Raw genomic sequence first — 22,802 nt, forward strand, 5'->3', positions numbered from 1 at the left:
GCTCTACTATTTACTAATTGTACCTCCTTCAACAAGCCACCCAACTACCCACCATCTCTAAATTTCAGCATCCTTGGCTAGAAAATGAAGAAAAGGTATGAATTCCTGAGCTGTTGTCTGGCTCCCAAACCAGAACAGTAGTCAAATGTGGGGTTCAACCCCTAGGACAGCTGATGGGGCCGAGCTTCCTGCTCTAGAAGATGGTGTTCCCTTGACAATGGGTAGGGTTGCTGCAGTACTCTGATCATTTTGGATCTTAGTGATAGATTTTATTACATATTTTTTTAAAACCAAGTCTCATGGGTACCGGGACAGGGAGGGCAGAGGATAAATGGAGTGAAATAGGTAATGAGCTCCTTTCTCCTTGTGCTTTGGAGATGCTTACCTAATCTATGGCTCTGAATATGCAATTTGGCTTCGTAATTAGGTTAACTAATAATTTCCCTTTTGACACCAGGCTGCTTGATAATTTGGGGGGTTAACTGTGATTCTCTCTCACTGTTTCTTTTCTAAGTAAGTATCTCAATTTGCTTCTGGGATTAATGCAGAGAGGAGCACATTTTCACTATTCCCCAGACTCATAACACCTCTTCATGCCTCCAAACCTTGGCTCATGCAGTGGCCTCTCCTGGGAATTCCTCTTGGGACCCCTTATGCTCATTGAGACCCACCAAGCCTTCAGACCCATGTGCATAACAGGAGTGGAGTGAAGGAATGAGCCTTTGCGCCCTCAGGGCAAAATAAATGGCTCCTGTACTGTCATCCCACAGCTCTTTAAATAATTAACATTAATAGCTAGCAGGAATTAAGGATCGACACAGACCAGACGCTCCACCAGCATTGTATAGGCTCACAGCAACACCTCAAGGAAGGAAGACAGCATGCAGCTTTGTATTTTTTAATTATTGTGATAAAATATAGACAAAGCTTAGCGACTTTTAAGTGCATAATTCAGTAGCATTCGTGTATTTACACTGTTGTGCAATCACTAACACTATTCATCTCCAGAACTTTCTCATTCTCTTCAAACTGGAACTCTGTGCCCACTAAATAATCACTCCTAATTACCCTTCCTTACAGCCCCTGGTAACCACTGGAATATTGTTTTTGTAAATGAGGAAACTGAGGCTTAGAGAGGTTAAGTGATTTGCTCAAGGTCTCGTTGCTAGAACCTGGCACAACCAGGATTTGAGGTCACTGGACTGTACACTGGTGTTCCTTCCAATCTGTGACACCTTGATCATAGAAAAGAGTCACAGGTGGTTCTACTTCCAGCCACTCCCCTTTTCAGCTGGTTTCTATATTCTAAAATCATGCCTGGCATGCCAGAGGAGCTCAGCACAATTATGAAACAAATTACAGAATGAATCCACAAAAGAAACACTGTCATCCTGACCCTGTGGCTGGGAATAAACTTTGAACTACAGCCTGTGCCTTCTAAAAAACATTGGTTGAATGCTGACTGTGTGCCTGACATGTGGCTCCTCCTCACTGCCCCCAGCCTGCAGTTCCACAGGGCAGGAGGGGCCTGAGGACTAGCTCTGCCTGAAGGCCCTGAGGAGGAAGATTTGTGTTTACATTACCCAGTCAATTTTGTATTTATTTTAGATATTAAGTAGTGACATAAAAGCTGCTGACATTAACCTTCAGGGGCAGAAATTGGCTTTAATGGACCCCATAAAAGTTATTATCGATGGCGGTTGTAGGCAGTATCACTGTGACCTCAGCAAAAGCCTGTGCCGCTGTCAATACTGCTGACAATTAGGACTGACTAATGCAAGGCCCAGTGTGGAGGCAGAGTCGATGCTGCTGTGGCTGGAGGTCGCTGGGACATGCTTTGCATTTCACATTTATATATCAAGGATCTCTGAGGACTTGGTTGCACATCTTTGGTGGCCTCAGTTGAGAGTCAAAAACCTCTCATTGATTCAAATAGAGACAAGCAAAGGACTCAGAATACAGGATCAGAGAGACTGGAGCTCAAATCCAAGCCTTGCCAACATGCTAACTTGCTGGTCGTCATTTCAGTTGACGTTTTCAACCTCAGTTTCCCCTTGTAGCAAAAGGGGAATTATCTGCATTATCAAGAGGATGAAAGGCAACTGAACACGTGCAGCTGAAAGCCCTCCGCAGAGATTGTGGCTTCCCTTGATTCCTGAGCAGTGGCCACCCTGTGAGGTGTTGCCTAACATGTTCAAGCAGAATTGGGCCCTGTTCTGATGGTGAGACCCAAGTCGGATGGAGAGAAGGAGAGAATGGGTGGAGAAAAAAGAGATGAAGGGTGGTGGGAAAGGATGGAGAGTTCTGCAAGAACTGAGACTGTCCTGATAGGGCCTGGCTCCTGCTCAACAAGGCATGCATACTGCGCACAACCTTCGTCTCTCTGTGTCTCTGCCTCCTCAGCGGAGCAAGAACACGGTGAACCTGACCAGTGAATAAAGATGAGCCACTTTTATGACTGCTGTCATTATTTAGATCTGACTATAATAAAACCCTAATGTCACTTCCCAATTGAGGCAAGTGGAGAGCACACGGGCACCACGGGAGTGTGTGGGTCTGAGAGGTCCAGGCCTGAGACAGAAGCAGGGTCAGGAGCACTTTGTTAGATTCTACTCCTCTTCCTTTGCCTGCCCATTCATCCTCTAGTGTTGTTGAGCTTAGAGTTCTGTAGCCAGGGGGAAAAGGACAATGGGAGAGCAACGTGTCCTGGAGAGCAGGCAGCCATCTCCTTGTCTCCACTATCAAAGGCTGAAACTCTTCAGGCTCATTGGATATGTCATTATCACCCAACAGAGGCTTAATTCAGGTGTAATTCAGCTCTGAGGGAATATACAATAATGTGGGCGGTGCGTGCTTCACTCTGTCATGACTTTATGGGAAATGATCATTTGTCATCATGGCAGGAAGCCTTCAAAAGAACAGACAATTTGAGTATTTTGCCACTGAGAGAATTCACTAGAATAACTAGGGCTAAAGGACTCAAAGTTTTAGAGTCACACGGGACTGAATCCATTCCCATCTTGCTAGCTATGTGACTGATGAGATTTCTTAGGTTCTTTGGGATGTAGTTTCCTTTTTCTGTGAAATGGGAATAATAAAATCGACTTCAGAGTGTTGTAGGTGGAGCAAATGAGATCATACAGCTAATGTGTTTAGTGCCGTGCTTGGGTTCTGATCATCAGCCACAACTATTAATGCTAATGCTAATAGTAATGGAATAATAACCAATGTTACTGTTTCTTCATCTTGTGCACATCTTCGTCTTATGTATTTAAGTACTTAAATCAGAATCCTAGATCTAGAAGGGCTTGCAGATCACTCAGCTCAATTGCTACCAAAAGCTATCTATTAAAACACTTGATCCCATCAGATACTCCGAGAATAAAGGATTCTGAGGTCAACAATCTGGGGAATGCTGCATATATCCCTCTGTTAATTTATCCATTAATTGGCATACTATCATCTTAAAGGTTCTGAGAAGTCCTGGAGTAGACATACTGGTTTAACCAAGTGGTTCCTCATTGCTTGACTATGGAATATTTCTCCCTCCCAACCTAAAAACTATCAATATTTTCAGAACACAGAAGATACTGATTTAAGCTGGGCATGGTGGCACATGCCTGTCATCCCAGTGGCTCAGGAGGTTGAGGCAGGAAGATCAGGAATTCAAAGGCAGTCTTAACAACTTAGCAAGGCACTAAGCAACTCAGTGAGACCAGGTCTCTAAATAAAATACAAAAATGGGCTGGGGGTGTGGCTCAGTGGTTAAGTGCGTCTGAGTTCAATCCCCAGTACCAAGAAAAAAGAAAATATTTATTTCATTTAACCATTCTACATATTAGAAAACTGAGGTCCAGAGAAAGGATGGAACTCACCCAATGCCACATCTCAGGCCAGTCATTGAACTGAGACTTCCTGTCCCCTATATAGGACCCATTTTCTCTGTATAGGCCTTGCTCTGTCCTTCAATTTGGTGCTTTGGTTCGGTGCATAGTGGGGTGGGCAGAGGGCAGGGCCACTGGCTCAGTCCAGGCCTTGGTGGGAAGGTAGCGAAAGGGTGTGGGTGGTTCCCTGCTGTAATGGAGAAGCTCCTCAGGGACTAAGGTCACTGGCACTCTCACAGGGTTGGTTGGGAGCCAGGGGAAGGTGGCATTGCCAAGATGATATCCCCGATCTGCCTTTCTCTTGTCCCAGAAACACACAGGCCACCTGAGAAATATCTGAGTTCTCAGGCATGGGTAGATGAATGGACATTTGGAACTCTGCTGCATCTAGCTCTTTAAGAGGATGAAGTTCCTATCTGACCCTGACCTGTCACTTGCCAGATCCTAATCTGGATTTGGTCTCACACAGCTCAGGTGGAGACTCTTTTTCAGACTAACTGGTCTAGGCCGTCATCTATGACCCAGGGCTTACCCTGACCTAGCAATTCCTAGGCTCCTGCATTGGGAGCGGGGAGCCTGCAGGGTGAAATGGCCTCTGGCTGGCTCTTGCTGCTCTAATGCAGACTGCTTCCGCTCTGGGGGTTCTGGTGTGGAAGCACCTGCAGACCCTCTCTGTGGACTTCCCAGAAACAAAACCCTCCCCACCCAGTGGGGCTGTCTCTGGGCTCTTCCACTCTCCTCAGATTTCACAGCCAGACCCCAACAACAGGACTTGCCTCAGTGCTGACCCGGCCAGGCAAAACTGCCCAGGGGCTGGAGGAGCATAATATGAGGGAAAAAAAAAAAAGTACATGTATCAAGGCATAAATTGGCATGAATATACTTTATACACAAAGATATGAAAAATTGTGTTCTATATGTGTAATAAGAATTGTAATGCATTCTGCTGTTGTGCATTTAAAAAAATCAATAAAAAAATATGCAGCAGAAGGGGAGATTCCCTGAGTGCTAGGCTCCATGCAGGACTAGAGTGGACCAGAGCCCCTTGGAGATGTGCCAGCAAGGGCTCAAGAGGAAGAAGGAAAATTCTGAAACTGAGTCCTTTCTTTCCACCATAACAAGGAGGTGGGTAACTAGCTGCCCTGTTTTTCTCCCAGAGCATTTCAGGGCTTTGAGAAAAGGAGCTTCAGTGGAATAAGGATCTGGAGGCAGCACTTCATGAGGTCACAAAGAAGTTGGAGCAAAATCTCAAGTTTTTACTTTTTTTTTTTGGTACAGGGATTAGACCCAGGGGCACTCTACCACTGAGCTACACCCCCAGCCCTTTTAATTTTTTTTTTTTTTTTTACTTTTAGACAGGATCTTGCTCAGCCTGGCCTCAAACTTGTGATCCTTCTGCCTGAGTCTTTGGAGTTGCTGGGATGATAGCAGTTTTAAAGTATATGTTAGTATAGTTTGAAGATCCCTAATCTAAAAATCTAAAATGCTTTGAAATCCAACTTTTGAGCATAATGCCAGATTTTTGAAACATTTCCAATTTCAGATTTTTTGATTAGAGATGCTCCACCTGCAAAGTCTAGGCAAACATTCCCAAATCTTAAAAACTCCAATTTTATGTCCCTGAGCACTTCAGATAAGGGATACTCAGCCTGAATGACTGTAGTCACTATGTGCAAGAGATCATATAAACTTATTCCTAACTGAAACTCTGTAGCCTTTGACCAACATCTCCCTAAACCTCAAGATTCAAGTTAGCCCCAAATGCCAGTTTTTGTTTGTAAACCATTCTTTGATCAACATAAGATACTGGAGATGCTCAGGATTCAGAGATAATGTGAGCAGGATTCAGTCTAGGCACTGTTGATTGAATATAGGACAAGCTATGGGGGATGGGTTCTCACTATCTGGTGTCCCTTGGCTGCTCACATGTAGGCACCTTGTAAACAATAACCCAACCTCTTGGGTTCCTCCCTAATCCAGATGGAAAGGGCAGCAACCCAACCTCTGACATGTTACCCATGGGTGGATATTTCAGTGTCTGTGGAAGAGGCTCTGACTTTTGACCACTGAGAGCAAAGCAATTTCACCAACTTCACCAGAGTCCCAAGTGATGAAACAGAAAATCAATATTGTAATTACAGCCTTAGCCAGCAACCCAGACACCCGACACAGGCCAAGCAAGCCACTCACCGGTTTCTGTGTTCTCATGCTCTGTGTCGGTGAGTGTGAGGTTGGAGTTGGCTCGGCTGGACAGGCAGGAGCTGCGCCCTGACCGTGTGCTCCGGCCCCATAGCCGCACAGGGTGTTCAGGGGACAGCACAGTGTCGGCTTCCATGTCAGCATCAGAACTGGCCCCCATGGAGTAACCACAGTGGGGGAGGCCGATATCTGTTCGGTAGAGGGTCCCATGAGGGGGCGTCACTTCCCCCAGTCCCAGCTCTCGCAGGGTGAAATTGGTGCCTGCGAGAAAACACAGGTGATCTTGGTTAGTGCATTGAGGATAGTCCTCCCACCTGCAGCCCCTTGTCTGGGCTCACCATGGCATTCTCTGCCCAGGCCTTGGTTTGAGGTGTTTCCTGTAACTGAAGGGCTCCTTCTGCCCCTTCTCCACCAGGCCAAAGTCTCTGTAACTAAAGCCCAATTCAAATGGCACCTCCTCTGTGAAGTTTTCCTCAATACCACACCTGTGCCGACTGCCCTGCTTCTTCCACCCAGCCCCTGTCAGAGTTCTTGCCCAGTCTGTGGCATGGTGGACCTTTTAAGATAGAGCTGTCTGCCACTTCTGCTGGAGAGGGCCTCAACAACGGCAGGCAATGTGCTTACTCCTAAATCCTTGTGCCTAGAACAAAGTCCAGTGTTCAGAAGGGACTCAAAATGTGAGCATTAAATTGCATTGAGAGCTTCAGTCTGCCCCTTCCAGGTAGGACTTGCCAGCAAGTCCAGAACAGGATGGAAGCCTAGGCAATGAGACTTTGGTGGTCTCCTTGGAAACAGAAGTTCCTTTCTGGCTGGTAGGGAGAGCCCAGAGTACTAGAATGGAGAAGGTCCTGCCTGTCCAAGGAAAGTTGCCTTGAATAAGGAAACAGGCTACCCCTGCTTCTCCCTCACCAGGTGGGGCTGCAATGGGGAATCAGCAGAGATGGGTCCCTTGAGGGTCCAAAAAGGCCTGGAAGTGCCTGAAACTGAGGCTGGAGAAGATGTGGATGAGGGTTATTTACCCAGGTGTTAGGACCTGAGTGACAAAGGGGATGCTGCCTTCATGGGAAACACAGCCACCTTCATTGCTCTTGAAAGTTACTCCACAGTCTACTATGCCCAGGAGTATTTTGTGGGTAAAGAAGAGGGAGTGTATAATGACTTGAAGGGCCATATGCCAATTAAAGTGACAATCTGGAGACACCGACTTATATCAGGTGGCACCAATTCAAAGCTGGCCTTTACTGAAATGCAACAGTGAGTAGGGTATGGCCCCTGACACGAAAGAGCTCAGTCAAGTGGGGAGAGGCAAGCAAATATGTGGTTGAGGGGTGAAGGCCAAGGTGGGGGAGAATAGGGGGCTTCTGGGATACAGGAAGTCAGACAGCTGGGTGGGGAGCTCAGGGGAGAGGTCTGAGGATGAGGGTGAATGCAAGGAGCAGAGATGGAAGACAGCAGAGGCAGACGCCCAAGCATTAAAGGTTGCATCCCGCAACCAGGGTGGACTGAACATGGTAAGCCTGCAAAGGCAAGTGGAAGTCACTGCCAGAAAGGTGGGGAGGGGACCAGCAGAGGCCTTCTAAGCCTGTGCTCCTTGTCATCTGTGTCTAATACCTATCATGCCTGCTGCAGAGGAGGAGCTCAGGAAAAGTTGGCTAAATAAACACATAAACAAGCACTCCCTGACAGTACTTTTGATGTGGATAAGGGGAGACTGGAGGTGGAGGAGAGACCAACTGGTATACTGCTGTGAAAGAGCTCTTGGGTAAGCTGTGGTAGTGGGAGGTGCATGCTGGGCCTGTCCCCCAGGTGCTACAAGCTGACAGCCTTGATTTGGACAAAGTCATGAATGCTTCCATAATGGTGGGTAAATTCTGTAATTGCTGCCCAAGCCCCCAATGCCTTTTTACATACCTGGTGCCTCAGAGCCTCTGTTCTAGCTATTCCAGATCCTTCCCTATAACCCCTCCTCCCAATCTCCCCACGATCAGTTACTACATAAATGGTTAACATTAGCAGGCCCTGCAACAGCAGGGGCTCCTGGGCTGTGCTCAGTGGCCAAGCAGACATTCTGATTGGCGGGGGTCTGGGCCAGACCAGATGTTACACATTTTGAATATCACCCCTGTGCGGCATACTACAATCTGCCCTCCTATTTTTCTCTCCTTCGAAGAAAATGAAAACTCCAAATTGGAGCCTACATCCCCCAGCCAGCTTCCCACCCTCTCTGCATATCACACTCCCCTAGCTATCCTTTGATCCATACACCCCACTTCTGTCCTGCCCTCACCCTATGTCTGTACTCTGCTGGGCTGGCCTTCTCAAGAGAGGCCATTCACATGTTACAAAAATGACTTCTCTGTTAAGTGAAAAATCAAATTTATTTGCCATAAACAGCCTGGGTTGCGTTGATTTCCATATAGCTTACCCTGCAAACCCTTTTAAGCAGCCAGAATTGGCATTAATACCAGTGAGCTGAAACATCTTGGGACTAGAGGAAAAGCAAGGTAAGAGTCAAGTCTAAAAGCTCAGGAATCCTGTTGAATACACGGTCTCCTCTGGTTTGTGAGTTTGAAGATTTATTTTATAACATGTGAGAAATCCTTGTGCTCTGTTTTGCTTTGTGACGTTTTGGCATCTTTGCTTGAGAAGCAGGACATGGGTTGACATCCCACCCCACCCAACATCTAGCTATGCAATCTTGTGATGATGATCACCTGGGCTTCAATGTTCTTGTCTTTAAAATGGGTGATAACCTATGACCCTCTACCTTCAAAGGAGTTTTGAGGATCCAGGATGGTAATTAATGAACCACTCTGCACATGCCTGCACATGAGATGAGAATGTACAGGATGATCCTTACAGATGAGAGGTGCATCTAAGCTAAGGGCTCTCTGAGCTCTCTCAAGCAGGACACAGCTAACTTTGAGATATTTTATCTCTTCCTCTCACTGAGACCCAGAGATGGCAATTTAATAGCAGTCAGCATTTATGAAGCATCTGTTCATACCAGGCTCTGGTATCAAGTGCATTATGTACGATCCTTACCAATCCTCACAACCACCTGGCTATTAGGTACTATTATCCCATGGCACAGTGAAGAAGCCAAGGGTCAGAACAATGGCAAAGTCAGAATTTGAATCCAGATCCATCTGATGCCAAAGCATGAGCTTTAAGCCATAAGGGAAGAGCTAAGAGCTTTTTCAAGGCTGAGAGGTGGCCTTACTAGCAAGGCAGCTTTGATGTGGATTTAGGCTTGAGGGAGGGAATAGAAATGAGAAAGTCATAAGTGGCTCTGTGTATGTGTGACCTCTGTCATCTTACCTCTGTGATCTTGGGCAAATGATTCAGGGGTTGTTGAAAGAATCAAACAATATTGTGAAAACGTATGTAAATTACCAGAATAGTGCTTAATTGACCCTGTCTTTGGAGAGGAGAAGGATAGGGCAGAATCAGGGTGAGTAGCATGAACTGTGAAGGACTGGTTGTCACGTACCAGGCCTCAGAGAGGGCTTGAGTCTCTGCAAGCAGAGAAACAGGACTGCCCAAGGCGCCAGAGTGGGAAACAACTACCACTGCAGCCTGGGAATGGTTGAGCAGGGTGGGACCATAAGTGGTAGGTGTGGAGAGGCAGGGGACAGAAAATCTAAGAAGACAGAAACTGAGCAGAGAGGGCCCTCCAGTGCTAGGTTAGGAGCTTAGCCTCCAGACCACAGGGTCATCCCTGGCTCACTCTAGTGTGGTGCTGAGAAAGGCCCAAGGGAAGCCTTTCTGTCTTGAAGGATTAACAAAAACCATCCCCTATGAGCAAAGGGAATGGTTTTGGTTAATCTGTCAAGACAGTTGATAATCACCAGAAATGAGAAGGGTAGAGGGAATGGAGAAGACAGATGGATTTGAAAGGTGTTCTGGGATTGGATGAACAGGCTGGTGATTACTGCATGTAGAAAGTGAAGGAGAAGGAGTCAGGTACTAGGAGATCCTCCAAATCACCAAGTTTTCTGTACTTACTAAGTGTTACCATGCTTATCACTAAAAAGTGTCATCCCACTAAGTCCTCACAACAATTCGTTGCAGTAGGGCAACAGCTCATACCTAACACCTAAAGCTTCTAATGCAGAAGCCCAGCTCCTAGACACATTACTATGCCAGGGACTGAGTAAGAATTTAAATAAGCCAAGAATGAACTACAGGACTGGCTTTTACCAGACCTACATGCCCAGTACAGACTTGCTTTGACCCGTCCCAGCTCCCTCTTGGCACACCTGTGCACCCACCTGCGCCTGGCCCACCCTCACCTGTGCGGCAGAACTCCTCAGCCTCCTGCGGCACCATGTCCTTGACGCGGCCACTGTAGGCAAGGCGGGCGTCCTGGTCATAGGCCTTCAGGGTCTCACTGGAGCTGTAGGACTTCTGCGGGGCTTTGCCCTCCTCGCTGTCAGCAGAAGAGCTGGTGTAGCGGCGCTCTGCGTCGCGGCGCCGGGTCAGCGAGCGGTAAGGCTTCCTCTCCTTCACGTCCATGGCTTCTGGCTCTCGCTCCTCCACATCCACCAACTGGGTCCTTGCCGCACTCACGACTGGGTGGACTGGAGTGGGGGAAACCATAAGAAGCTTGTGAGTTCTAGTCTTCGGGAGGTAAAGACAATGCCAGAATTGTCACCTGGCATGGTGACAATGCCCTGGACTACCCTGCCCCTGGATTGGTGGTCGCCCTGAAGTGGGTGAAGAGCCTCAGGCTGGAGAAGCCTCTGTTGTCTGGTCTGTGGCAGAGGGCACTGGCACCCAGGGCCTCCAGTTGTGAGTCCTGTCTCTTTCTGCTACTTGGTCTGTTCATGCTCCAGCCTTTCCTCCAGTGCTGGGTATTAGGGGAGCTGACAACAAAGATCAGAGGGCCCTGGCATTTGGTAATGCTTGTAGGCTGGAACTGGACCCTGTTCCCATCATATCCCAGCTGCGACAGGGGAGGAACCAGAACTCTTAAAGGCTCCTGGAGAATGAATAAATGCAAGCACTGGGAAGAACATTTTGCATATATTATCTTAATAAATCATCATATGCCCCCAGATGTCATTACTGTCTCCAACCTGTTTTGGAAAGAAGTCAAGCTGTAAGCAAACAACCCATAGTCACCCCCACCCAGTAGCTATGTGATTATTTGCTTCTTGCCTGCCTCCTCCACTAGTAGGCAAGCTCCCTGAGGCACGTGCCTCACCTGTTTTGTTTACTGCTTATTCACAGCACCTAGAGCCAGGGCTGGGGCACAGTAGGCACTTAGAATATCTGTTTGACCAATGCTCATGTGTCAGGTGAGGAAACTGAGCTTCAGAGCCAGGACCCAAACTCAGGTCTGTTGTCTCTGAAGCTTGAGTTTTCCTATTCTGTCCTCCCAAGACTCCAACCTCCAATCCTTCCATCTAGCCATCTTCAGACCCATGGGTCTCAGCAGTGCCACCACCAGCACCTGGGAGCACAAGGCCTGCCCCATGCATCTGTGGCTAGCTATGGAGCATATGGTATCTTACTGGGGAAGTTCCTTGTCATCCTTGTTCCTCTTTTTCCCAGCTTGATGCTTTTGCCCTTGACTGACATCTAGGGATTTTTAGCTGTGATATTATCCTCTTCTCCTTCCAGATGTCTTCCTTGAGCTCTGGGGTAGCAAACAATTCCCTAAATTAAGGGGTAAGTACAGGAAGAAAGCAGAATGTCCCTAAAAAGATATATGTAAGATCCTTATTGTTATGGTTTGGAATGTGAGGTGCACCTCAAAATCTCATGTGAGAGACAATGCAAGAAGGTTCAGAGGAGAAATGATTGGGTTATAAGATCCTTAACCCAATCAGTGAATTAATCCTCTGGTGGGATTAACTGAGTGGTAACTGGAGGAGGAGGTGGGGCATTGAGGGTGTGGCTTTGGGTATATATTTGTATCGGGCCAGTGGAGACCTCTCTTTCTGCTTTCTGATCTTTATATGAGCTGCTTCCAGCCACCACACTCTCCCGCCATAATGTCCTGCTTCACCTTGAGCCCTGAATGGAGCCAGCCTTCTATGGAAGAAGACCTGTGAAACCATGAGCCCCCAAATAAACTTTCCCTCCTCTATAATTGTTCTGGTGGGTCTTTTAGTCACAGTGGTGAAAAAGCTGACTGAAACACTTATTTTCTTAAAACCCGGAGACTTCTCCTTCTGGCTTTCCATTGTTTCATTTTTTTCAGAGCAACATGGATATACAGAAAATTTCCTGGATTCACTGTCTTATTTAGAGAAACAGCAGAACAAGAGCCCCATGATAAGTGCAGAGCACCTGGGGCCTCAGTGCTGGGTGGGGCCTCTGACAGCAGGGAGGGTGACTCTGTTCAGGTGCAGGTGCCCAGTGCCTGCCCATGCTGCAGTGGGGGAGTCTGGGGTGGGAGGATGTCCTGTGAGTTTTAAGGGAAGTTGGAAATTTGAATTTAGATACAAAATGTGTGAGTTTTAAACATTACCCTTTAAAAATAATAAATACTTCTCAGGCCAAACAAAACACACTGATACAACAGATTTGCTCTGAAGAGTAGAAGTTCTGCCTGGGATCGTGGACATATGAGGGAGCTCTTTGGCCTAATGATACTCTCTTCCCTTCTAAGACCTCAAAGGCCCTCTCAAGGGCAAGGTTTTAGCTTGGCTCCAGTGCAAAATTCTATCTACTTTTTAAAAGAACCCTCTAGACCCACTCAACAAGTCCTTATGTTCTACCTGTAAACAGTGCCACTTTGCAAGGAAATGGTCGGGGGTTATAATTTCATTTGATGTTTTGGGGGATTTATCATGGACCTGTGTGTCTATTGTAGGCTTTCTCCTCTATAGTTCTTCACACTTTTCAGAGTGCAAACACTTGTGGTTTTATTGGTCCTCATAAAAATTATGAAGTATATAAGGCAACTATTTTCATTCCCATGACATAGATGGAGCGATATTGACCCAGGGCCATATAGTCCTCTGCCTAGGGCCATGTGGTGAGTTAGCAGCAGCAAAACTGGTATCAATGGAGAGACAATTGTACCTACAGCCAGTGAAGGTGAATAGATTGATGAATGACTTTTTTTTTTTGATTGCCAATTCTCAGTACATCCCTGTGATTTGACCTTGCATACACAGAAATCAAGTCATGTGACCAGGGCCCAAACCCATGGCCCTGAGTTCTGCTGTCTTGATTCTCAGTCTCCTGATGGGTTGTCAGGAAGACAGTGGTCTTCAGAACATCTGAGAAACAGATCCCCAGGAAAAACCAGTGATGATGAGTTTTCCTCCAGGGTCTTTCAAACATTCCTGACTGAAATCCAGAGTTAAAAGTACATCTTACATGTGACCCAACACCCACATATAAGATGCAAACAAAAGATTCCTAAAAGTTACTGCATCATGAGCAGACAACTCTGATCAATTTTCTATTTCATTCTCACATATATATATAAAATATATATATTTTAAAGAGAGAGAGAAGAGAGAGAAAATTTTTTAGTATTTATTTTTCAGTTTTCGGTGGACACAACATCTTTATTTTTCATTTTTATGTGGAGCTAAGGATCGAACCCAGAGCCCCATGCATGCCAGGCAAGCGCGTTACCACTTGAGCCACATCCCCAGCCCAAATTCTCATATATATTTTAAAAGGCTGATTATAACTATCCAAGTTGATATCAACACAGTACTGGCTTTTGATCCTGAAGGCAACTGCTGCCTCTGTGCCCTCTGGCCTTTCCAACCCCTGAGTGACAAGAATGCAGGTGAGCATAATAAGAATTATTAAAACCATTATTAGAACTAGTAACTAATAGCTCATAATAATAAAATTAGTATTAACAACAACTAATATGCTTTCATTAGTAGCTAATATTTATTGAGTCCTTACTTTTAACTATTATTACACTTGCTATCATTTTTAATCTTTATGTCAACCCTGTGATTTGGGTATTATGGTTATCTGCAAATTACAGATGAGAAATTGCCAAGTTGAGTATCCTGCCTGAGTTACACAGTTTTTGCCTAGTAGATCCAGAATGGTGCCCCAGGATATTGAACTCAGCACACAAATATAACCGCTAGATGGTATTGCTGTTACAAGCTGTCCAGATGAATTGGCAATGCCAGGTCATGCTTCTGACTTCTTATGCTCCCTAGCAATCCTGCTGAGCCAATAGGATGAATTCTAATTTTGGCCAAAATGAAGGCTCTTCTGCATTTGGACCATCTCTTCCCATCTTACTGGGCCACTTGTGTTTTCCAGACATTAACTCTGGCCTCTCTGCCTTTGGGAACACTATTCCATCATTGCCCATGTAGCTAACTAGATGGTTTGTTTTCTTGTCTGCCTCTCCTTTTGACTACAGTTCCTTGAGGGCAGGCTGGGCATCCGCAGTGCCACAGAATGTCTGCTAAGTGAAGAAGTGAAGAGAATTGTTTGGCAGCTACTTTATTCCTTCTTAAGTAACACAAAATCTTGGTAGTTCCCTGTAGGTTAATATGTATTAAGTAAATCTGAAAGACTGGGCTAGATGTATTCCCCACTGACTAGCTGTACAACCCCAGATAAGTGATTAACTTCTCTGTGTTTTAGTTTCCTCATCTGCAAACTCTCAGGGTTGTTTTATAGATTAAATGCATCAATATATACCCCTGGTATATGGTCCCTGGTACATAATGAGTGCTCACTATATATTAGCTATTATTGTCATCAGAAAATTACATGTTTTCTCTTAAAGGGTGTAATTTAGAAGGCTCCAGCTACATATCAGGTATAACTGGAGAAGGTACATCAACACAGAATTTTATGCTATAAGGCCGAGGACCACTATAGGGATTACACCGGAGGATGACTACTTCTTTACATCAGCTTTAACCCGTTGACTAAAGACACGGGCTTCAAGGCAAAGGCTCAGTAACTACAAATTATGAAGAACACAGTCCCCAAACTCATATCTTTCTTGTCAGAAAGCAGAGGCAGGGATAACAGGACTACCCACTCCAAACCCCTGCATATTTTCATCTTAATAGCAATTCAGGAAATATTTACTTATTTGAATAGACAGGTCAGTCATGGCTCACATTCAAATTGGCATTGAATAGTGAGAGTAAGAAGAGGGTAGGGTGGAAGAGGAGTAACAGTGGAGAAGTGTCCCCTTGGGGCAAGAGTCTCCGAAGCAGAGACTGGGAGGCCCTGACAAGAGGTTGGGAGGGATGCTGGGGAAGTGGCCCACCTGGAGCTCTGTGGTCTCCATCCACGGGTCAGAAGCAGTGTGGCACATAGCCATGCTTAAACATGCTTGTTCTTTCCCTACGGTGGCTAAGATCTGAATGTATTCTCCCAAAGTTCATGTGTTGCAAATTTAATCTTCAAATTTGTATGTTGATGGCATTGAGAAGTGGGGCCTTGGGAGGTAATTAGGGTTAAATGAGGTCATGAGGGTGGGGACCCCAGAATGGGTTTAGTGGCTTTGGAAGGAGAGGAAGAGAGACCCAAGCATGCAAGTTTGCGCTCTCTTGCCACGCAATGCCCTCCATCAGGTAAAGACGCATCACGAAGTCATTTACTAGGTGCTGGTATCTTGTTACTGGCCTTTCAGATGCCAGAACTGAGAAATAATGTCTTTCTTTATAGATTACTCAGTCTTTGGTATTTGATAGCAAGAGAAAATGGACTAAGACATCTACTAGCCTCTGATTTCCCCGATGCCTGTAAAGCCCACTAGCATGACATCTCAGGCCTCTCAAGATCCTTCCTAACTCTCCCTCTGCTTCTCTCACTGCTGCAGAAAACTCACTACCCCACTCTGAATCCCCGAGACATACCCTCCACTGCAGTCCTCCAGAGCTGCCTGCCATTACTGATTCCCCATACTCTTTCATATCATGAAGACTCTGCATCATTTACTGGAATCTCTTAAGGGATGCACCAGAAGGAGATGGTGGGCAGGAAGGTGGGATATGAGAAGTCTGAGGTACGTTCCCTGATCTCTACTGTGGCCTCAGTCCACGCCACCTCTCTCCAGGTGACTCCTCTTCCAGATCTCCACCTCATACTAGACTCTGCTAATACCTTCCACCATTCTCACCAGCCCAGACCAGAGCTGTACCAGTTTCCAGCCATACTCGACTCTGTTCATTTCACCATCTTGGCTGGATCCCTGTGCCTGCCTTACCCTGTCTCTTCATTATAGTCTGTTCTTCTAAACCATCTGGGGGGATTCTGTTTTCTGTAAGAATGCTGACCAGGAGACAGCTGCCCCTCCTCCTGCCTGGCTGACTTTTGAGCAACTACCTCCAGCCTTGTCGTGAGAATAACGCCAGCAGCTACTGCGCACTCTGGGTTTGCTATAGGCAGCCTGGGAAAGGTTTTATTTTGATGATGGCATTTAGTTTTCACCCTTCCCAGATCTGTGAATGGGCCCTATTTAAAAAAAAAAAAAAAAACAACAAAAAACCCCAGATACTTAGAGAAGTTAAATAGTTACCTAAAATCACAGGAAGAGAATAAAGAGTTGGAAGTGTTCAATTCTGAGACTTCCTTCCCATGCCCTCTGCCAGCTGGTGATAGGAGCTTCAGGTTAGGAGTCAGTCCTCCCTGGCCACCTTCTGCTCTGTGGCACTGGCAAAGTCCCTTACCCCAAGAGGCTGGGTTTGTCAGATGCTTTGTCAACTGTAATGTTTTACATAGGCATAAAGAATGGAAAAATTATTACTATCAATGCCACCATCTTCATTATTATTGATTTATTTTTAATCAATAAATTATGTAACTAGACAGACTCAATTAAGCAGACAAAGTTGTTCTGGGAGGCTCAAGTAGTTAATAAATATATGCCTAAAGGAAAATCGAGCAGCTTCATCATGACAGGCCTCAGGCTAACACCAAGGCTCCTGCCATGGCTCCAGCTCAAGTCTACAATCACCATGAGCAATTGGCTTCCATGAAAGACAATGGGCCAGCCCAAGGAAATGGGCAAAACCCAGGAGACGGCACAGACTTTTCCTGTTAGCCTGCTTCTAGGGGCAGTTTTCTAGTCCCATCTCCAAGTACAACTTGAGCACCACAGAGTTCTCTTCAGAGAACCATTCACTTCCATATGGTGACAGACCAGTCTTGTGCTGGGCACTGGGGACTCCAGTGATGTGCAGGACATGAGCCTTGTGGTGACAGTTTACTGAACCCTTGTGGTGTTAGCCACAGGGACCATCAGCAACAAATGCTGTGATAAAGTATGAACTGCAGGTTTGTAAGTCCATCCCCATGCTCTGACATGGGTGTCAGTTTTGTCTGTCGATGGGGAGGGAAAGTAGGCCCAGGACAGGAGGAGGGAAGGAGGCAGAAGGTATTGAGGCCAAAATTCAGTGCTTTCCACATTGGAGAGACCAGGTTGAATGACCCAAGTGGCTGATCAAGTTCACACAGCCAGTAACGGACATGACTGGGACCTGAATCCAGGACTCTCTAACTCTAAAATCCACATTTTTATATTTTTTGTTTTGGTTTGTTTTTCTTTTATGTGGAGTTGGGCTTGGATGGTGCTAGAAGCTTGGAACAGGTGTGTGAATGAGGGGAGGCCCGGGAGACACCTGGTTGTGATGGTGATCAGAATATCATTTCAGATAGGAAAAGAGCCAGTAACAGCAAAGAAACTACTGTTAACAGAATACCTCCTCATGTGCTGGGCACTGGGCGCTGGGTACATGTTATTTCTAGTCTCTGCACCAACTGTGCAAGGTAGGTGTTATTCTCTAATTTTATATTTTCTCTTATTTACTGCTATTTTATCAATAAGATGAAAGATCACAAATTCAAAGAGATTGAGTGAGTGACTTTCTCCAAATCACAAGGTTTCAAGTGTCTGGGTCTAGATTTGAACCATAAGAAAATGTTTAAACCTCAATAAAAGTAGTGGACATCTAGTCCCATAGGCTAATTCATTTGATAAATAATTGCTAAGTCCCCTTCATCCTACCTAATTGCTGAAGGAGATGCTGGACATATCCCAGGAGGCTCCTTCCTCCCCTGCTCCCCCTTTCCCCTCCCTTTCTGCATCCTTCCCTCCACCCCCAACTCTAAGTGTCTGCCCTGAAGACATCAGAGGACAAGACATATACTTTTGACTCCTTGGAGCTTCTTGGAATGGGCAAATCAGACAAGGAAAGGATGCCACCCACAGGCCCTGAGCCCCTGCTGAGGTGGGCCAAAGGTGGAGAGATGATCAAGGGCCCTTACCAGTCACACTGACATCTAAAACTGAACCAAAGAATGTCAGGGAAAAGGTGAGCCAGGCCAGACAGTTTTGAGGTATGAGGAGGTCTAGATCTGCGGCTTCCAGATCTTTCTGACCTACAGTGAAAATATACTTGTGTCGCAATTCAGGGCACACCTACACCTACAAATTTTAAAATAAAAACAAAAAATCTCACAAAGCTCTGCTTAACCTTGCCACAGAGTGGAATTTGATATTTTCTTTCTTTTTTAAAAATGATTTTTTAGTTGTTGATAGATGTTTTATTTTATTTATTTATTTTTATGTGGTGGCTGAGGATTGAACCCAGTGCCTCACACATACTAGGCAAGTGCTCTACCACTGAGCCACAGCCCCAGCCCGGAATTTGATATTTTCTGTTCCATTCTACTTATATAGAATTGTTAGTGGGTTGCAACCTACAGTTTGAAGCACACTGTTCTAGGTCATGCTGTGGATGAATGCTCCTGGAACAGACAGAAGGTGGTTACTTCTGAATTCTCACTTTAGAGAGGGAAAGAGATTGGAGATGGAGCCTGAGGAGAATGTACACCCTGGTAGAGAATTAAAGAAATGTCCAGAATACCAGTGAGTGGTAAAATGCAAAGTCCATGTGGATTAGAGAGCCTGCTGGGGAAGCCCTGGAGGGAGATCCCCTCCATCTGGTTTTCAGAGAGGCCTTGATGCCCTGGAAGACTGACCAGGGTGTGGGGCTCCTGGAGACGGGGGGATGTGAGGAAGAGATACTAGAAACAAAGCTGTCGGTGTTGGGGAGAAACTCAATAAGCAAACCTGGGCCCTTCTTGTGGACTTCAGCGATATTTATGGAGGGGCAGGGGCCTAGAGCATTCACAGGGAGACTTCCACAGACAGTGCAGCACTGCCAAGAAACCTCTGCCCCGCTAAGGCCTGGGGGAAATAGGGGCTGTTATCACTCCGATTACCTTGCAACCTCAGGAACAGCCAGAAATGAGCCAGGAAATTGACTGAATTCCTGCTGGACTGAAGTTTTATAAGTTTTGCTTAACATAAGCATGGGGTGATATTTTTAGTTCTTTGTGTGTCAAAAAGGGCCCATAAATATTTCAGAGCTAAAATGTGTTCTGCAAAATATAAGTTCTGGGTAGTATCTGGGTGTGTATAAAACCATAAATTTTATTTCCCTTAGTTCTTTCAATTTGGAGGACTTGGCTTTAAGCTGGTGGGGGGTGGGGGAGATGGTTGCCCTTATTCTTGTGCCAGGTGCTGTGTTGGGCTCTGTGCAAACCAGAGGAGGCATCCTTATTCCCACTTTACAGATTTGGAAGCTGAGGCTCAGAGTGGCAAAGTGATGCTCAAGTTCATACAACACACCAGGCACACCAGGGCTGGAACTGGTGTGACTCCCAGGTCTGTGCTCTCTGTTGTCGTACCCAGAGTGCATTTTTCTGGCCCTGTCAGTTTGGGGTAATGCTTTGCCTTTGTTTTTTGGGGTTTTTTTTTTGGGGGGGGGGCAGTACTAGGGATTAAACTCAGGGGCACTTGACCACTGAGTCACATCCCCAGCCCTATTTTGTATTTTTATTTAGAGATAGGATCTCACTGAGTTGCTTCGCACCTTGCTAAGTTGCTGAGGCTGGATTTGAACTTGTGATCCTCCTGCCTCAGCCTCCTAGCTGCTAGTATTACAGGCATGTGCCACCATGCCCGGCTCACTTTGCCTTTTAAGCAGTGAGACATTGATATTAATAATGGTGGCTAAGAGCAAGGTCTTTACAGTCATTTCTTCATTAATCCTCACCACATCCCAAATCATTCCCATTCTACAGACAGAAACCAGGATTCCAGTAGGTTTAGTACCTTAGCCACAGTAAGAAATTAGCACAGCTAGGATTCAAACCTGGTTCTGTGCTATTCCAAGGCTCAAGCTTCTCATTCATAATCTACACTGCTTCTTACGTGGTCATTCATATTCTAATTTGCTTAAATGTTCTATTTGTTCTTTCACTTTGCTTTATAATAGTATTAGTTCTTCTGATGACTTGACTTGGCACCTCACCTGAACTTGGGAGAAGGACTTTCACAAATGCTTCTTGATGGGCCCTGCAAAGAAGAGCACACTAGGCCAAGGAGAGGGTTTTCCTAGGAGTGTGGTGGATTGTGGCTGCGTGCCCAGTCTGGCTACGGGGACATCCCTAATCAGCGGTTGTCAGGCAGGTGACAGATGGTGCCACTGCCTACAGAAGCCATCTTGCCCTTCTGTTGGAGGCTTGTCAGAGGCCAAGTATCAAAGGGCAGATGGCTGTGATCCCAAGCCAAGAGAGTTCCCACTAGAGATTCCCAACCCCTCAAAGGGCTGGGCATGCGTGGGACTCAGGACACAATAAATCCTTAAACAACAGGAGGTTTTATGAGATTTCCAGATTCCTGATTATCCTTCCAAAGCCATTTCAACCAACGATTCTCCTTATAAGTAGTGGCATCTTAGAATCAGAAAATGCATACAGATTGCAGGAAACATGGAAGGTCAGATGGTTCTTGCCCCTTCAAATACTTGAATGCCATCCCCATGGAATTATCACATGACCTCCAATACTGGGGACTTCGTCACCTCCAGGGATGGCTCTGCCTGCTAGACTGTGCTTTTTGACATGAAACTGAAATCCATCTTCCTTCCTTCCTTCCATAGGCCTCAGCTCTATACCTTGGGATCTTAGAAAATAAGTCTGAAGCCTTCGCTGCAGCCATAGCACTTAGGGACTGGAGCCAATCTGTGTCTTTGAGTCCACTTGCTAGATTCCCTGCTTCACCTTGCTTGTGTTCTTTCTCCCAGGCTTGTCCATATTGGTCCTTCTTCTGCCTAACTGGGTTTTGTGGGACCCTGAGCAAGGTGTGGAGCAAGGAGGTGGTTTGGAAGCAGCCTCAGTTCTCAAGGAGCCCATGGAGCAGTAAGAAGGACAAACATATCTATAGGTGATTCCAGCACAGAGGACACAAAACAGTAACCAACACAGAGACAGGGAGATGCCAATGCCAGGCCTGTGCTGAGTGGAGGAGGTGACCCTTGAACTGAGTGAGCCAGAGTCAACCAGGGTACAGGAGAGAAAAATGCTCTTGTTTGTCCCTTTGTGTCTCCTATTGTGTTGACCAAAAACCACCGGGAGCTTCCTGGTGCTGACTGATGTCCACCATATGCCCCTTTGTCCTGCACCAACACTATCTTCTCTGGGTACAGTTCAACCCCAGTGGCTTTCTCAGAAGCCAGACCCACTGGGGCCTCAGGACAAGCTTATGTCTGCTAGGACTCAGACTTTCTTCATGAATGACACCTTGGGAAATGGCCCGTTTCTTCTGCAGTTTGGCCCCATCAACAGGGACCTCATTTTTCCTCTCTGGAAAACTTCAAGGGTCAAGTCTGAAACCCATTTTATTTGAGGGCCAATCCCTGTAAAAAGTCTTCTTCTAGGTCCATGCTAAGAATTAATCAGAAGAAGTAAGAAGGCTGATTAATCTCCCATCCCTACTAAGACCTGGTCTTAGACTGTAATTACCCAGGGTTCCCATCAGGCATCCACTCTGTGAGGTGGGGAGGAAAGAGCTCAGGGGAATTATGCTCCTTAGAGAGGCAGGGGACAGTTAAGGCTTCTGGAAATGGTGAGACTTAGATTCTCACAAAGGACTCCTCATCCTGGAGAAAGTTCTTGGGTAAACTGTGCAGCTGTAGAAAGGGGCTACTCCTCTTCTTCCTCTGTATTTTCAGCCAAACAGACCTTGGACCTATCTAGGCAGCTTTGAGAGGGATTTTATTCTTTAGTACCCAGCTCAGGACCTAAAGGGAAGGACTATTAAAATGGCTGGCGCAGGCCTGTAATCCCAGCAGCTCAGGAGGCTGAGGCAGGGGGATCACAAGTTCTAAGCCAGCTTCAGCAAATTAGCAAGGCCCTAAGAACTCAGTGAGACCTTGTCACTAAATAAAATACAATAAAGGGCTAGGGATGTGGTTCAGTGGTTGAGTGCCCTTGGGTTCAATCCCCAGTCACACACACACACACACACACACACACACAATAGGCCTCCTTCTGATGCTAACAGAAGGGTTCCACTGTGGACCCTGGACACCAAGAAATGTCTTCCTTAGATCCACCCATAATTTAGCGCTCCCTTCCTATACCCCTGGCAGGCAGTAAAGCTTGATGGCACCAGCAGCAGCTCTAGAGTCAACTCTAAAACTTCAAATCCCAGCTCCAGTGTGAACCACTGTGGGACCAGAGACATCTTACCAAGCCTCTCTGAGCCTCAGTTTCTTCATCTGTCCTCTCTTGTGATAATCACTGGATCATCTTGGGAAAGTTATTGAAGATATAAGTGACATAACACATGCAAAGAATTTAGCACAGAGAATGGTCAGGAGTGACACTTAAGGGGATTTTCCCTCTTTAGAGGACAGACAGCACTCAACACATGAAATATATGCGGAATTTAGAGACCAG

The 22,802-nt window shown here is 46.1% G+C and overlaps 1 protein-coding gene across 3 annotated transcripts in view; it reads right to left on the bottom strand.

Annotated features, from left to right (window-relative positions):
• Nucleotides 1-22,802, bottom strand: part of Tenm4 (teneurin transmembrane protein 4) — a 1,383,002-nt gene that overhangs the window by 367,424 nt on the left and 992,776 nt on the right. For all 3 annotated transcript variants that reach the window (XM_058578572.1, XM_058578574.1, XM_058578573.1), the window contains 2 exons: nucleotides 10,379-10,666; nucleotides 6,075-6,344 (listed from right to left, as the gene is read on the bottom strand). In XM_058578572.1, coding sequence (XP_058434555.1) covers nucleotides 6,075-6,344; nucleotides 10,379-10,666 — 558 coding nt within the window. The remainder of the gene's footprint in view (nucleotides 1-6,074; nucleotides 6,345-10,378; nucleotides 10,667-22,802) is intronic.

This window comes from Marmota monax, unplaced genomic scaffold (genome assembly GCF_021218885.2).
Source record: "Marmota monax isolate L192 unplaced genomic scaffold, Marmota_monax_Labrador192_F-V1.1 WCK01_AAM20220418_F8-fsc00068, whole genome shotgun sequence".
NCBI classification, from domain to species: Eukaryota; Metazoa; Chordata; class Mammalia; order Rodentia; family Sciuridae; genus Marmota; species Marmota monax.